A 16,426-nucleotide genomic window follows, 5' to 3' on the forward strand; every position below is an offset into this window, starting at 1 on the left:
GGAATGTACGTAGTTTTGGATTTTTTTACCCAGTTTCAGTAATTTATATTCATGGGTACTAAATGGTACTAAATTTGGTACAATTTGAATTTTATGCGAACCAATAGAGCAGGAATCATGAAATTTGGAGTCAGGATCACTTAGTGTAAGATCGAGATATGTAGGAAGTTTTAAAATTTTTTACTAATGTGTACTAAATTTGGTACAATTTGAATTGTGGGTGAACCGATAGAGTTGGAATCTTAAATCATGGATTTAGGATCACTCTGGGGGTGAAATTTTGGGTTAAGTGGGAAGTTTTGGAAATCCGTACTACTGTGTACTAAATTTGGTACAATTTGAATTGTGAGTGAACCGAAAGAGTTGTAATCCTGAAAGTTGTATTTAGCATCTCTGTTTGGGGTAAGTAAGAAGTTTTCGAAATTCGTGTACTTAATATCGTACAATTTGAACTGTAGTTGAACCGATAGAGTTGGAATCCTGAAACTTGGATTTAGGATCACTGTGGGGGTGTAGGATTGAGATATTTAGGAAGTTTTGGAAATTGGTACTACTATATACTAAATTTGGTACAATTTGAATTGTGGGTGAACCGATAGAGCTGGAATCCTGAAACTTTGAGTTAGGATCACTGTGGCGGTGTAGGATTGGGGTATGTAGGAAGTTTTGGAAATTCGTACTACATTCGTACTAAATTTGGTACAAATTGAATTGTGGATGAACCGATAGAGTTGGAATCCTGAAACTCGGATTTAGGATCACTGTGGGGGTGTAGGATTGGGGTATGTAGGAAGTTTTGGAAATTGGTACTACTATGTACTAAATTTTGTACAATTTGAATTGTGGGTGAACCGATAGAGTTGGAATCCTGAAACTTGGATTTAGGATCACTGTGGGGGTGTAGGATTGGGGTCTGTAGGAAGTTTAGGAAATTCGTACTACAGTGTACTAAATTTGGTACAAATTGAATTGTGAGTGAACCGATAGATTTGTAATCCTGAAACTTGGATATAGGGTCACTGTGGGGTTGTAGGGTTAGGGTAAGTTGGAGGTTTTGAAAATTCGTACTATTGTGTACTAAATTTGGTACAATTTGAATTGTGAGTGAACCGATAGAGTTGTAATCATGAAACTTGGATTTAGGGTCACTGTGGGGTTGTCGGGTTAGGGTAAGTTGGAGGTTTTGGAAATTCATACTACTGTGTACTAAATTTGGTACAATTTGGATTGTGAGTGAACCGATAGCGTTGGAATTCGGAATCTTGGGATTAGGATCACTGTGGAGTGTAGGTTTGGGTTAAGTAGGAAGTTTTGGAAATCCGTACTACAGTGTACTAAATTTGGTACAAATTGAAATGTGGATGAACCGATAGAGTTAGAATTCTGAAACTTGGTTTTAGGATAACTGTGGGGGTGTGGGTTTAGTAAGAAGTATTGGAATTTCGTACTATCATTATGGGGGTGTAGGATCGGGGTATGCCGGAAGTTTTGTTGGAAGTAGAAGGATACGAAAAGTACTAAAATATACCAAATATGGTACCCTTTTTATTAGCGAACGGAAAGAGCTAAAATTCTGAAATTTGGAATGTTGGTCACTGATGGAAAGTTAGAAAGATGTGCAAAAGGGTTTTTGGAAATTCGACATATAAGTGTACTAAAGGTACTAAACTTTACTGAATTTAGTTCCTATTGTATATATATTGAACATTTTGTTTTTGCAAAATAGTCAGGCTTAATCCCAGTTTGTTGTTTTTATAAAAAACAACTATTTATTAGTGGGGAATGTATGGCATTGTCCGCCGAGGACATTCTGGGGAGAATATCCCAACAAAAAACTAAGGGAATTGATGAGGATCAGTGGCGAGATCCGAAACTATAGTCTTCCCTGCCTTACCCCTCGGCGGACAATGCCATACATTCCCCACTAATAAATAGTTGTTTTTTATAAAAACAACAAACTGGGATTAAACCTGACTATTTTGCAAAAACAAAATACGAATGGTATCCCAAATAACCCGCCAAACACTACTGAAGTTGTAGACGAGGCACGGTCATACTGTTTGGTTTATTGCTTTAACTAGCAATACCAACAACAACGTTATGTGCATTCGTCACAAAGTGACGACACATAGCAGTGGGAAATGTATTGTAGTTGTCTGTAAATGCCTTGTTGACCACGAAGTCAGGCGCCAACGAAACGAACTTCTCATTGGGGTCGTATCGCTGGTAACGTAAGAACTTCGAATTGTCACAAGAGACATTTGGGTTTGAAAGGTTTTTTGTAAAGAAGCTATTAATAGCTTCTGGGGAGAATATCCCAACAAAAAACTAAGGGAACTGATGAGGATCAGTGGCGAGATCCGAAACTATAGTCTTCCCTGCCTTACCCCTCGGCGGACAATGCCATACATTCCCCACTAATAAATAGTTGTTTTTTATAAAAACAACAAACTGGGATTAAGCCTGACTATTTTGCAAAAACAAAATACAAATGGTATCCCAAATAACCCGCCAAACACTACTGGATATTGAACATATATAGCTGAAATCTTGACATTTTAAATGGAATACATGTTGGGAAGTGGTGTTGATGTACGGAAATGGTTTAAGACATTCGTACTTATGTGCATAAAAAGTGTAAAATGGTACTAAATTCCGTACTATTTACCTTCAGTTGAGTGTGTAGAGATGGAATCTTGATAATCGGAATTAGCTTTAAAAAATCGTACTTATTTGTATGAAAAGTACTTAATTGGTACTAAATTTGGTGGAAGTTGGATTTAGGTGAACAGATAGAGCTGAAGTCTTCAAATTGGGAATTAAAATGACAGTTGGAGTGTAGGACTGAGGTAGATTATGAAATTCGTACTTTTTGGTACGAAAGGTATATATGGTACTAAATTTAGTACAATTTGGATGTTGATTGAAAGGATAGAACTGAAAACCTGAAATTTGGAATTAAGATTTCTGTTGTAGATTTAGCCAACTTTGCACAACCTATTATCTTTACCAAGCCTAGATAAAGTCCGAAGATGGGACCCATTGGTCCACTCCTTCAGGTACTTCCCCCACAAAATGGTCAAAATTATGCAATAAATTAATTTTATAATATCATGCGAACGGATTGAACGGCCCCCATCCTGCTTACGTCACTGCTAGGAGAAATACCAATGTCTGTACAAAATTTCATATCTGTATGTTAAATATTGCGATCTCTATAGTGATTTCAACAGACGCACAGTGGGAAAAATGCAGATCTAGCGCGCAGAAAATAAAAGTAGATATTTTACTGTATGTTTATCGATATTTTGGATTAGAATAGATTTAGATGGACAATTTTAATTATTTTATAAAAAAATTTGGCTATTTTTTTATTAACCCACTAAGCGCCGATTTTTTTAGAAAAACTTAAATTTGTAGGTGAAAATTACTATTTTGAAGCTTTTTAAACATTTTTTAATACATTTAATAACAGTTTTCGTTATAACTAATAATACTCCTAAAATGGGAGCTTCTTTTAAAAATTCCGAATCATTTGGAGGTTAAAAATACTAGTTACATACAGAATTCGAGTTTTGATTTGAATTAGTTGGTAGCATTGAATCCTCCAGTAGTTTAAGGACTTCTCCAGATAGTGGCGCACTATATCGATGGCTAAGAGATGTACTACTAGACAAACTTGATATTTTTGGACCAGAAGAAAATAGCAACCTATTGACAAGATCCCTCATTGTTTCCTCAGGACTCGTTTTTCTGGTGTACCCTCATTTTCATACTCACACACATTTCTCTAGAACCTTAGGACGGACATTTTGATCTTTTTTTTCATATCTGCTATGCTGTGATCTATTCCAAGTCATATTTGATCAATTATATCAAAAAAATTCACAAATTTTTAATTTTATTTGAACAAAACCTTAAAAAAGCTTCCTAACCAAATTGACATTTTTTTAAAAATTTTCATTCATTTTTTCATAAGTTCGAGAGTCGCAGGAAAAATTTAGTATGATGTTCTAGATAGACACACAAAAAACATAAAAAAATTAACCCCGAACTCGTCTACACTCCATACGAAACCCCTATTTGAATTGAAGGTATTTTGAAAAACGGACCTTACATATATTTAGCCCGAAACACTTAAATTAAAATAACTTATGAGTTATATAACTATTCCATTTAATTAAATACCAATACTATACATCAAAAATGGACAAAATTCTATAATAATATATTCAGAATGCACACGACCATCGTAATTTTATAGCTAAAACATAAAATTTTTAACATTGGAAAAAATATATATTTTAAATGCACCGTTATTCCGTTCTAACTTATTAATTCGGATTATTTTATACGGACTTAAGTACACTCAACACTCTATTTTAAAACTGCATTACTGTTTTAAAGTTTCCTTCAACTTCATTTTTTTATTTTCTGCGCGCTAGATCGGTTTTTCCACCGTGAGACGGACACGCATAAATCGACCCTTCACCACACTGTGGTACAGGGTATTATGTCTTTGTGCATATGTTTGTAACAGGCAAATGGAAACGAGATAGACCCATGGTTTCTTTTGAGAATATGCATAGAATCACTTTCTCCGATTTCGTGAAACTCGGTTCAGATTTAGATATAGCTCCTATATATAGTTTCGTCCGATTTAATAGAAATGTTGCACCGCAGTCCCTATAGTGTACTGAATTAAGTCAAAATGATGTGTGGTAAGTTTCGTGGAAGTCGGCTCAGATTTAGATATAGCTCCCATATATATTTTCGTCCGATTTTATGTAAATTGTGCTCCAAAGTCCCTGTATATCTTTCGATCTGCTAAAATGTGGCACAGTGTATTAAATTAAGCCTAGAATAATGTGTGTTAACTTTCGTAAAAATCGGTTCAGATTTAGATATAGCTCCCATATATATTTTGGACGATTTGGCTTAGCGTACTAAATTAAGTCTAGAACGATGTGTGTTAAGTGTTTGACTAGGTTAAGATTTATATATAGCTCCCATCTATATATATATATATATATATATATAAAATGGAGCACAAATGTATACTAACGCATCAATTGAGAACGACTGGGCCGATTTCACTTAATTTTTTTTTAGTTGTCGGTAATTACAGTGGGAAGGTTTTTATAAAAGAAAATTTTGAGGAAAATCCGCGAAAATCTTGCAAAAATTATTTTAAAGGAACGGCTGGAACGATTTGACTTAAAGTTTCTGTTAGTAGTCTGTAATTGAAGTGGAAAGGTTTGAATGAAAGAACATTTTGAGAAAAATCCGCAAAAATGTTGCAAAATATATTTTAAAAAATATTAGCATTTCCACACACTTTATATCGACCCTTTATGGTTTCATCTCTTCGTACTTCTTTTTGGACATATTTTGGGCGGAATATTCTCAAAATATGTTAATTCTCATTGCCTTGAAAAAAACTATTGTAAATGAAAATAAATTTATATTTTCATTACCGTTAAATTTAATAAGAAGAAATCGAAAAGAGAGATTAAGATTAATCGCAATCATAATTTTTTCCATAAAATCAAGATTTTTTTAGTTTGAAAATATACGTTATGTTATGTGAAGCTATTTGCATGGTATGTATAGGTTATGTGGAGCCTATCCCAAAAACTATACCGGCAATTATGAGGGAAGTTTCTAATCCTATGGGGAATACCGAATTAAAGTCAATTAAATGTATATTTTGTTACTACTTTCCAAGTATTTAAGGATAAGGATGCTTAAAAGCGCACAATAATGGAACAAATTGTTTTGAATTTATAAATACAACACATATCCCATGTGATATAAAGGCCACTGACCGAAACTTGAACGTGTCCTTAATAGGAAACAACACCAGGAATATTTTTTGAGAAAATTTCCAATACACAGACATATGTTTTTATGTTTAAGTAGAAATGAAAACGTCTATCAGAGTATTCAATACAGTTCAATGACGTTAGTAATTCGCTATATACGATTATAAAAACGTCAACAAAATACGAAGGTATTATTGAACATTTTCTTATATTCGTAAGAATGCCTTTAAATTCGAATCCTACATGGAGGTAATTCCGCATTTGTTTCTAACTTATACGTGCCTTTATGGTTCCTCAAATGTATTTTTAAAGATGTTAAAAATGTTTACATGGTGTATTGACTGGACAGATTTCACTCACGTTTTTCTTCTGCTGTTTGTAATTGCATTAGAAAGTTTTTTACGAAGAAAATATTGAGAAAAACATCAAAAAGTCGGGAAATTTTAATAATCGAACGTTTTGTTAGTTACATCGTTTATAACTCAAGAACGTCTACACCAATTTTGACGATTCAAAAGACTTATAAATCGTATGTGGTCAGAAAACAAAAATATGCAAAATAATTGTGAGATGCTGCCAAAACAAATATATTATGTAATATTTAGAATTCCCCAATTTTTGTATCGAGCTTTAATGTTTAAATAAATTGTTGTTTTTTAAAACATATGGTTTCTTTAGTTAGTTAGATCAAAACCTCTAATTTCATAAAATATGTGTATGTTCTAATACTAATAATGCGATCATTAACATCGACGAAAATAATGGTAATGATAGCATTATTAGTATTCCCGTCATTTTCATATTTGTCAAAAAATGTATTATTTTTCGACAATGTTTCTTTTTTTGGCCGACAACTTGAAATTTGTTTGTGGACCTATGTAACCTTAAACAACAACTTATTCAAATGTTAAATTAAAATCAAGTTGTTAAAAAATGTGAGGATATAACATATCCGATTACAACATTTCACGATTTAGAGTTAAGATATAAAACAGGCATTTACAATTAAAAGAAGGTATACGGCATAAACATTGGCAAAACTTATATAGAACTAGCAGACCCGGCAAACATTGTTTTGCCGTATCAAAATTGAATCAATTTAGGTTTTTCCATCAAACATTTTTCAGGAGATGCTCAAGTTTTGATGTAACTACTCTCATCTCAAAAGATAATTTAGTATAGATGGCGTAATTACTATTCCTATTTTGATAAAATACGATTCATAAGTCCTTTGAATCATTAAAATTGGTACAGACGTTCTCGAGTTACGGTGAATGGCGATCGCTATCGTTCGATGTTAACAAACTTTTTGTTGCCAAAAATGGAAGAACTGAACTTGGTTGACATGTGGTTTCAACAAGATGGCGCTACATGCCACACAGCTCGCGATTCTATGGCCATTTTGAGGGAAAACTTCGGAGAACAATTCATCACAAGAAATGGACCGGTAAGTTGGCCACCAAGATCATGCGATTTGACGCCTTTAGACTATTTTTTGTGGGGCTACGTCAAGTCTAAAGTCTACAACATTTCCGAAGAAATTCGGGCTATTCCGGCCGAAATGCTCGAAAAAGTTGCCCAAAATTGGACTTTCCGAATGGACCACCTAAGACGCAGCCGCGGTCAACATTTAAATGAAATTATCTTCAAAAAGTAAATTTCATGGACCAATCTAACGTTTTAAATAAAGAACCCATGAGATTTTGTAAATTTTATGCGTTTTTTTAAAAGAAAACTTAGCAAGCTCTTAACAAATCACTCTTTAAAAGGTGTAAGTAACACAAAATTCGATTATGATTTTTATGTTTTTCTTAAAATTTTCTTTGGCAAAACTCTTCCCACAGCAATTAAAAACAACCGTAGGAAAATGTGAGTCAAATTGGTGCAGTCGTTTGAGGAACACATATAAGATAGAAACCTAGAGCATCTAATGCGCAATTGTCTCCATGTAGGATTCGAATTTAGATATATATACATCCCAAATCTCTCTATATAAAAATTACGTGTATCGTTGGTCAAAGTAGCAGTAGTTCTTGAGTTACGGAGCCAAAAATAAAACACAAAAACTAAATATTGCTCCATCTGTCAGATGAACATCAAACTACACAGAAACACTCCTCATGCGTCATAGAGGCTGTATATACAATTTGGTAAAAATCAGTGCAGTAGTTTTTGAGTTTAGCGATCACGAACATACACGTAATTTTTATATACATAGATATAGAGATAGAGATGTACCGATTTTATATAAATTGTGGACTAATTCCATTGACACACAATTTGTACAATACACTGAAATTAATATAAATAAATCTCGGGCAATTTTCGCTGAAACCTGTTCAGATTTGATATAGCTCCCACATACATATTTGCGTCCGATTTTATGTAAATGGTCCACCAACACCGAATGTTTGTTCGATTGACACGAAATTTTGCACAACGTATCAAAATTAGAATTGGTTCTGATGCAGACATAGCTTTCATATATATATATATATATATATATATATATATATATCGAATGGGTATCTGATTAAAATTAAATATTGAGCAGTGCGACATACCGGATAACGTGTGTTTTAAATCGATTTACATACATTCGTTCCATTGAACGCAAACAACTCAAAATCTGCCCGAATGAAATAAATTTAGAATAGTTTGGAGAATATCATGTGTATGGATTGATGTTAGTCCGTTCCATTATAGATAAAGATAACATCTTTAAATTCGTTCAATTTCATTTCAATGCTCCTACGGACATTGACATACTTTCTTTACTGGTTTTATTCTGAATTGTATATATACAGTCGAGTATGGTTATAGCGAACTCGTATGGACCAACCAAATTAGTTCATTGTAGAAGAAGCTCGTTATATCCAAGGTAAAGCAAAATATAGGCTTAGTACAAAAAATATATTTTCATTTAGATATTGGTAGCTTTTGTGTCCTCTTTAACAATTCTTAAGATACTTCTCCTTTTCTTCAATGAATTTCACATTACAGCTGACATTTTTTTGCAAAGCTTGCCAGCGTTATAGTAAAAATTAACGTTTGTGATAATTGACATCGTCAGTATTACGTATATTTTTAGTAAGTACTTTATAACCAAATTAAAATATATGAAAATTGAATGTGTATGTCTTAAAACTTCGGGACCCGGAAATGTGTTCGGTATAAGAAAAGTTCGTTATAACCGGTGGTCGTTAAAAGCGTACTCCACTGTATAATACATTTTGGGGTTTACGGTGAATATTTCCAGGGTATAAAAAATTGGTTTAACAACTAAGTTTGTTGAATTCCATTCCTATAGATTTGGAACCACGAAAGGGTTAACCATTTATTATTATTGATGTCAATATATGGTGTAACCTATATCAAATTTTACATACAGTCTTATTCTGGATATTCGCTGGGAAATATCTCGCATGTACAAATTTTTCCGCTTTCACATTCTCGCCTTATTTTGAATGAATAATGGTGGTTAAAAAAGATTTGTGTTGCCATATTGGAATTTAAGTTGTAATGTGTGTGGCCATATTGTAATTTAAGTTGCAATTTGTGTTGCCCCATTGAAATTTAATTGTGTAATATTTTTCAATATTTTCTTTATTGATTTCTTTATTAAAAATATTCACTTTTTATTGTTATTTAAACTATATAACAATACAAATGAGAAATATCAATAATCCGCTGTATAAATGCTTTGTAATTAAAAGAAAATAAATTAAAGTTTAAAAATATGGCAACCTACAATATGGCATGTGAAACAGCTGTTCATTGTTTTGATGCAATTTGGTGCAACAACTACAATATAAGAAAATTTTTTATGATGGCAAAAACACAACGAATAATGGGAATCGGCGATTGAATTAATTAATTCACAGTTTAATATTTCACTACATAATTGTGTGCTTTTTTTTGTTCTTTCATAATTTTTATTTAAGTTTTTCACTGTTAAACAGCTCATCAGGCAAATTTGGTTTTTCCATAATTTTTAAAATTTTTTTCTTGAGAGACAGATTCTCACCCAAAATGTCTCTATTTCGCCTCCAAAATGCATCAATCTCGACTTAAATATTCCTTATTACCTGTATACATTCTAAATCGCCATAGAATAAGTATTGTGTAAATATTTTTCATAAAAATATTTATTACTTATGTTTTTGTAGTCAGCTCCCACAAAATTGCATCTCATTCTCCTACTACCTGTAATCCAGAATACCTAATTTGTCCCCAAAGCGATTTTTTTCGCTTTCGAACATTATTCAGAAGAAGGCGAAAGCGAGAATTCACAGGAAAATGTTATTCAAATAAGTCGAAGGGGAAGAGCGTGTAAATTCACGTGGAAATGACAGCCAGAATAAGTCTGTTAGACATTGATATAAGCGGCATCTAGTGGTGAATAGACAAACTAAAGTTCTTTCAAACTGTTTGTGGATATGCTAAGGCATCTTAAAATTGTTTCTCGTGTACTGTATAAGCTGAACTACTGTACCAACTCTGAAGAATTAAATTACTCTTTCAGTGCACTGATGTAACCCTTTGCGGCTCAATGTTCCACACAGACAAAAAAACTTACAGAGAGTATATTTAATACGCGACTAGTAAATATATATTTTTATATTCTCCGCCATTAGCAAATTTGAGATAGAGCTTTGAAATTTTGCACTGCATTGCTATTTCTCCTTGGATGGTTGGCATTGCAAATGGGTATATAATTATATATATATATATATATATATAAATCGGACTACGTTTTAGTATTGCTCCCATATAACGGTACCCCAAATATTTGGTATTACGGGGATTTTCTACTTTTCGTAATTTTCTACTACGGTTTTAGGGTAGCCACAATGTAACGGTACCACCTAAATTTAATACGAGTTACCATTGGGTAGAAAATGTCCTTATTAAAAAATATCAACATTGGCCCGTGGTTCCGGGTAGACCCCATAAAATAACAACCCCCCCCCCCCCCCCCCCATTATTCGGTATTATGGGATTTTGGCAAGTTTTGTTTGACCGAATTTGTTTTAATTTAATATATTTTGGGGTGTCAAATCTTCATACTAACCATTATTAATATTAAGTTTGGGTATAAGCTCACCTATAAGATCCGCACCTTTTTCCGTATTAATATATTTTTTACGGAGTTTTCTCATTGGAGTGGCTATAATTTGACATATTCCTGGATTCCTGCCGAATAAACAATAAATAAAAAAGTCGCGTTCAATTCTAGAGTATCTATAATTTGGAACACCATTTTTCGAAGCAAGAACAACCTACAAATGTCCCGAAATACTTAAGGAATTTTGAATCCACCCCATGTGGTGAATAATATAAAAATTTCAGCCCGGTAAAACATAAAGACATACTCCCATAAATGGGTATATAATTATTATATTTCCATAAAATGATCCCACATGATTAATTCCCTTAGCCTCACAAAAGTCCTGTCGAATATTCGGTATTTTGAGACTTTCAATACCACCAGGTTTCTCCCATACAAAGGTCCCGAACAATTTTGAGTTTTGTAACCGTATTTTCCAACCGAATTGGCGGAGGGTATAAAAAGTTCGACCGGACCGGCCTTAACCAATTTTTTACTTGTTATAATTTCAATTTAATGTTCGAACATTTAAAATTCGTTTTACTTTTTATGAATTTGTATTCATGAATTTGTCAAGTTCTGCTGCATATGCCATCAAATGTGGTATCGTATGTTGTTCCATAACTCCACGGAATAAATGTGCGTGGGGACCAGTAGCAAAAATTCCAACATCATCTCCGGCATGCGTTCCAATAGATGAAGGTATCTGGCTGGGATGTGTGAAGCCTAAAAATAAATAAAAACATGGAACGTTTTAACGGCAGGCATACTATATTCACATCGTAGCTTCAGTGCACAAATTGTTAAAGGTGCCTTCCTCCAGATTTTAAATATGTTTAGGATATTATAAAAAAAACATTTGATTTCAACAATACGGCGCCACACGATTTGTCAGTAAGATTGTGATTCAGATTTTGGAGCAAAACATCAAGAGTGTCATTCACCAGCTATCAGTTGAAATGAGTCTTGGAAAATTGGGATCAATAGATAACCAACCAGGTTGGAAATTTTGGCTTGACCTTGAAAAAATCCCAAAAAGACGCGTGACGTTTTAAAAATATCTCTGAAATCCTCAAATCTAATTGGATGTACCGTTGTATGGGATCTACCCTACAACTTGTACAGATTTTGATTTTTTTGGTGGGGAGAGTATCTACCCAATAGAAATTCAAAATATTAAATTACAACCAATTTTATTGAAAAGCACCCCCAATATGGGGCCTACCCTATAAAGTGAACCAATATTGATAAATTTTAATAGGAAGGTTTTATAACCTACGAGAACCCAATTCAGTTGAAAAAACTTGCAAAAAAATCCTTAACAAATTTAAAATTTTCAAAATTTGGGAACTTTGTGGGGCAGCAAAAGACCTAGTGAAATGATATTTTTCATCTTCGGTCTTGATCACTTTTCTTTTAATTATATTGTGGTGTAGGTATCAGGAGAGGAGGGCGATAAGCTTGAAAGGATTATCACGACATACTCCTTTAGTAAGCATGGGGACGGACGGACCAAAGCCACTTCAGGCTTAAAACCTATATTTCAATGACGCATATTTTTGAACGTATGAAATAAATCTAAAATACAAAAAAAAAATTAACCGGATCCTTATATAGATTATATGTCAAAACATGGTCGTATATTGAGCATTTTTTCAGATATGTTGTCACCTCGAAATAATAAATTACAGTTCCTTCTGTTGGAAAATGAGACTAAAACACTAAACACTACCAAAAATAGAACGCTACTTTTAAATGGGGAATATACCAAATACCTAAGATACTAAGAGTAGTACCAATGTCTACAAAGTTTAAAAAACAGACAGATGACTAAATCTAATTAAATAATATATCACGAAGATATATCCCTCCGAACATCAATATATATCCCTACATTACAGAATGCATACAAATGACTTACTTGCATCCTCTTTGATGATTCCTTCCAAATTGACACGTTGACCATTTTCATCCAAATACTGCTGGGGACCAACGGCATAAGTTAACGTTGTATATTTCACACCATTACTATCGACATCGTGTTGATTTAAACCCAAGATATCTGTACCACGTCCAGGATAACCAGCTATTGTCATGGGGTGACTATGATCCGAAGATACCACAATCAATGTTTCCTCCGGATTTGTCAACGACAATGCCACATCGATGGCCTTTTCGAATTCCAAAGTTTCGTCTAGAGCAACAAAGGGTTTATTAAAATGATTGGCATAATCGATTAGACCACCTTCAACGAATAGAAAATAACCCTTGTCATTGTAACGAAAAGATTTCAATGCGGCCTCTATCATTTCAGCTAATGTGGGTTCCTTGACCGGATTTGCCAGGGCATGGAAATTCATAAGTTTGGAGGCAAAGATGCCCATAATTTTTGTTACTTGTGTGATATTTATATTTAACAAATCGTCACGATTCGTGACTAAAGTCCCCTCTGGATGTAGTTCTTTCCAAAGTTGCAATAAATCCAGACCATCTAAACGTTCTCCTGGATTCCCATGGGCATCTTTCATTGTTCGAGGTAAGAATTTTCCCATGCCACCACCCATCATTATATCGAAGTTACTTCCAGGTTTTTGTTTAATTAACTGCTGAGCCATATCCATACAGTAACCTTGCCGATGGACATCTCGAGGAATATCTGCATCACATTCCCAAAAACGGCTAGCCACCTTGGCATATAAACCCGAAGGACTGGCATGTGTCAGGGAAGTGGTGGTAATAAAACCCGTGGACTTGCCAGCCCGTTGAGCCCAATCAGCAATTGATTCCACATGATTGGCAGGATCCATACTCATGGTGCAATTGTTAGGAGCCACATTTGCCGTTACACCAATGGAGGTAATGGATGTTTTTATACCACACAGGTAAGCTGTGGCTGTACACGCCGAATCGGGTACCTGGGAATTGGTACAGTAGGTCTGGAAATAGAAAAAAATAAGTGTTATTTATCGAGAATTTTTTTTTATTTGCCCTTGCTTACTTTTATCAATCCTGTATGGGGAAATTTCTGAAAGCTAAGTGATTCCTCTTCTCCCGGGTTACCCTTTAATTGACCCTTACGTATACGTGTAGCTGTCAGGGTATTCAATGCCATGCCATCACCAATAAAGAAAATTATATTTTTAGCTTTGTTGTAGTTGTAGAAACTTTCTTCAAATAATTTATTCACTTCCCGCTTGGCCGATGAATACCAATATTCCGGATCCTTTTCACGTTCAAGTGTGGGTTTATTTTTACCCATATCATTAAAAAAATCTGTATTGGATGTAATCCCACGACCAGCCAGCTTTTGTGTATGATGAAATTCAACATCTATAGATAATAGACCCGGAATAATTCCTATTGAAATACAGACTAGAAGTAGGTTATTCATCGTAGTGTCCATCAAAAACAACTGTTCTTTGTGAGTTCTCATTTTGGCAATTTATATGGAATTGTAAAAAAAACGTTGACAAAAATTAAAACGTAAGAATGGAATTTTAACTTTAAATTCTCAAGAGGCATTTCCCTTATCTTTTTTATAATTTATTTACATACCGATTCGAAATTGTATACTTTATTATGTCTCTATAATGGAATTACTGAAATCTCTTTTATAAGCTCCATTTTTATTGACAAATTTTAGATAACCAAACACATACGTAAGGTTCCTGACCTATTTTACCAAAGCTAAAGCCAATTTGAAGGAAAAAAAATTACAAACATTCCATGAAGGTCAATTGGAGTATATTTTATGTTTTTGATTGTTTAGTCAATCAATTATAAGACGTAAAGCCAACAACATCAGCCTTATGGCTAATGACGGTATATACACTTTGATACGGCAAAAATGTGCCTCACGCCATGTTTCTTTTAGACCAACTCCGTTTCAGACAATTTGGAGTTGATTGTCCTTCCGTATGTGGGTCTGGCTGGTGCGCACGATAACTCTCAAAGGGAGTAACCGATTTCATTTCAATTTTGTAATATCATGGAATATAATATCCGATTTGATCCAGACTTTGTAAATCGTAATACTTTTATCAAACCTAAATCATATCCGAAGATGAGACTCATTGATCCACTCCTTCAGGTAATTTAACATTCCGGGTTGTTTGTTAGTAAAAAAACTTCTCTGCATAATGTTTATACTCTTCGCCATAAGGTGAAGTGTATATTAAATTTGTCATTCCTCTTCACGGATAAGTGATGTTACGTGCCATCTACTTCGGCGCTATGGTTTTTTTGTGACAGCTAGCTCAGTAGCTACTTACAAGTGAATAATAGTGAAAACAAATTAGGAATTGAAACACACTTGCCCGCCAAAACTTAACCCTTAACCCTCGCACCTCTTCAAAATAACAAATACAATAACGATTAGACGATCATAATTGCACAAACAATCTTCAAAACAATTTATTAACTTATATTATTTCATAATAGTGAAAACAAATTAGGAATTGAAACAGTCAATCGCACAACAAATAACCACTTCACACTTACTTTGCATTTCTAACGACCACATCATAAATTAACAAGTGAAAAAGCGTTAAGTTCGGCCGGGCCGAACTTTGCATACACAATATCGTTAGAAGGCGAAATGCTTACAACAGATGGCTAAATAGTCTTTGTAGGGTAAAAATTGACTATTCCCCGTAACGACTACCCAACCGCAACACACGGAACAAATCAGATAACTATTTTAATATAAACCAGTAAGGAAAGTAGTAAAGTCGGACGGGGCCGACTATATGATACCCTTCACCAATATGTGTGATTTAAAAGATGCATCCTAACAGAAGGGCCATTAACATGAAAGTGGGTGAAGTAAAATGTGTGACTTTTATCTAAATGTGAATGGACATAGATCAATCCATAAACATGTCGTCCATTGTTACAATCGGACAAAATTATGTAAATCGATTTAAAGCCAATATCAATCGTGAACGAGTTCAATACTTGGAACACGAAGTCGGTTCGATATATATATATATATATATATATATATATAGGCTACAGCTGTACTTCCACACGCAACTACGTCATTCTATTCTGACAAAAGAAAACATGAAGAGTATGGTGCAACATATAAATAAAATCGGATGAAAATAGATATGGAAGCTATATCCAAATATGAACGGACTTCAACGATACTTGTTACAGTTTAGGTTAAACTAATTTATGCACGTTTTGTTCCTAATAGACATATTTTGGGTCCTACTTAAAATCGGACGACACCATATGGGGGATATATTTAAATATGGACGGATTCCAACAAAACGTGACACACGTTTGGCTAAACTGTCTCAACTACGCTGTGCAAAATTTTGTGTAAATCTGAACCAATTTTCAGGCAATTTTACACACATCATTCTAGACTCAATTCAGTACGATACGACAAATTTCGTGCCAATCGAAGGATATATATTGATTTTGGTGCACCATTTATATTAAATCGGTCGAACATATATATGGGACCTATGTCTAAATCTGA

The 16,426-nt window shown here is 33.9% G+C and overlaps 1 protein-coding gene across 1 annotated transcript; it reads right to left on the reverse strand.

Annotated features, from left to right (window-relative positions):
• Nucleotides 1–11,482: 11,482 nt before the first annotated feature.
• On the reverse strand, nt 11,483–14,194 carry LOC133321408 (membrane-bound alkaline phosphatase-like). The gene is made up of 3 exons (XM_061530496.1): nt 13,934–14,194; nt 12,857–13,871; nt 11,483–11,661 (listed from the first exon to the last, which is right to left on the reverse strand). Exons 1-3 carry the CDS (start codon nt 14,192–14,194, stop codon nt 11,483–11,485), a joined length of 1,455 nt encoding a protein of 484 aa, XP_061386480.1.
• Nucleotides 14,195–16,426: the final 2,232 nt, after the last annotated feature.

The sequence above is a fragment of the Musca vetustissima genome, unplaced genomic scaffold (assembly GCF_032173495.1).
Source record: "Musca vetustissima isolate MV318-11 ecotype Yass unplaced genomic scaffold, APGP_CSIRO_Mvet_v1 utg24682, whole genome shotgun sequence".
NCBI lineage: Eukaryota > Metazoa > Arthropoda > Insecta > Diptera > Muscidae > Musca > Musca vetustissima.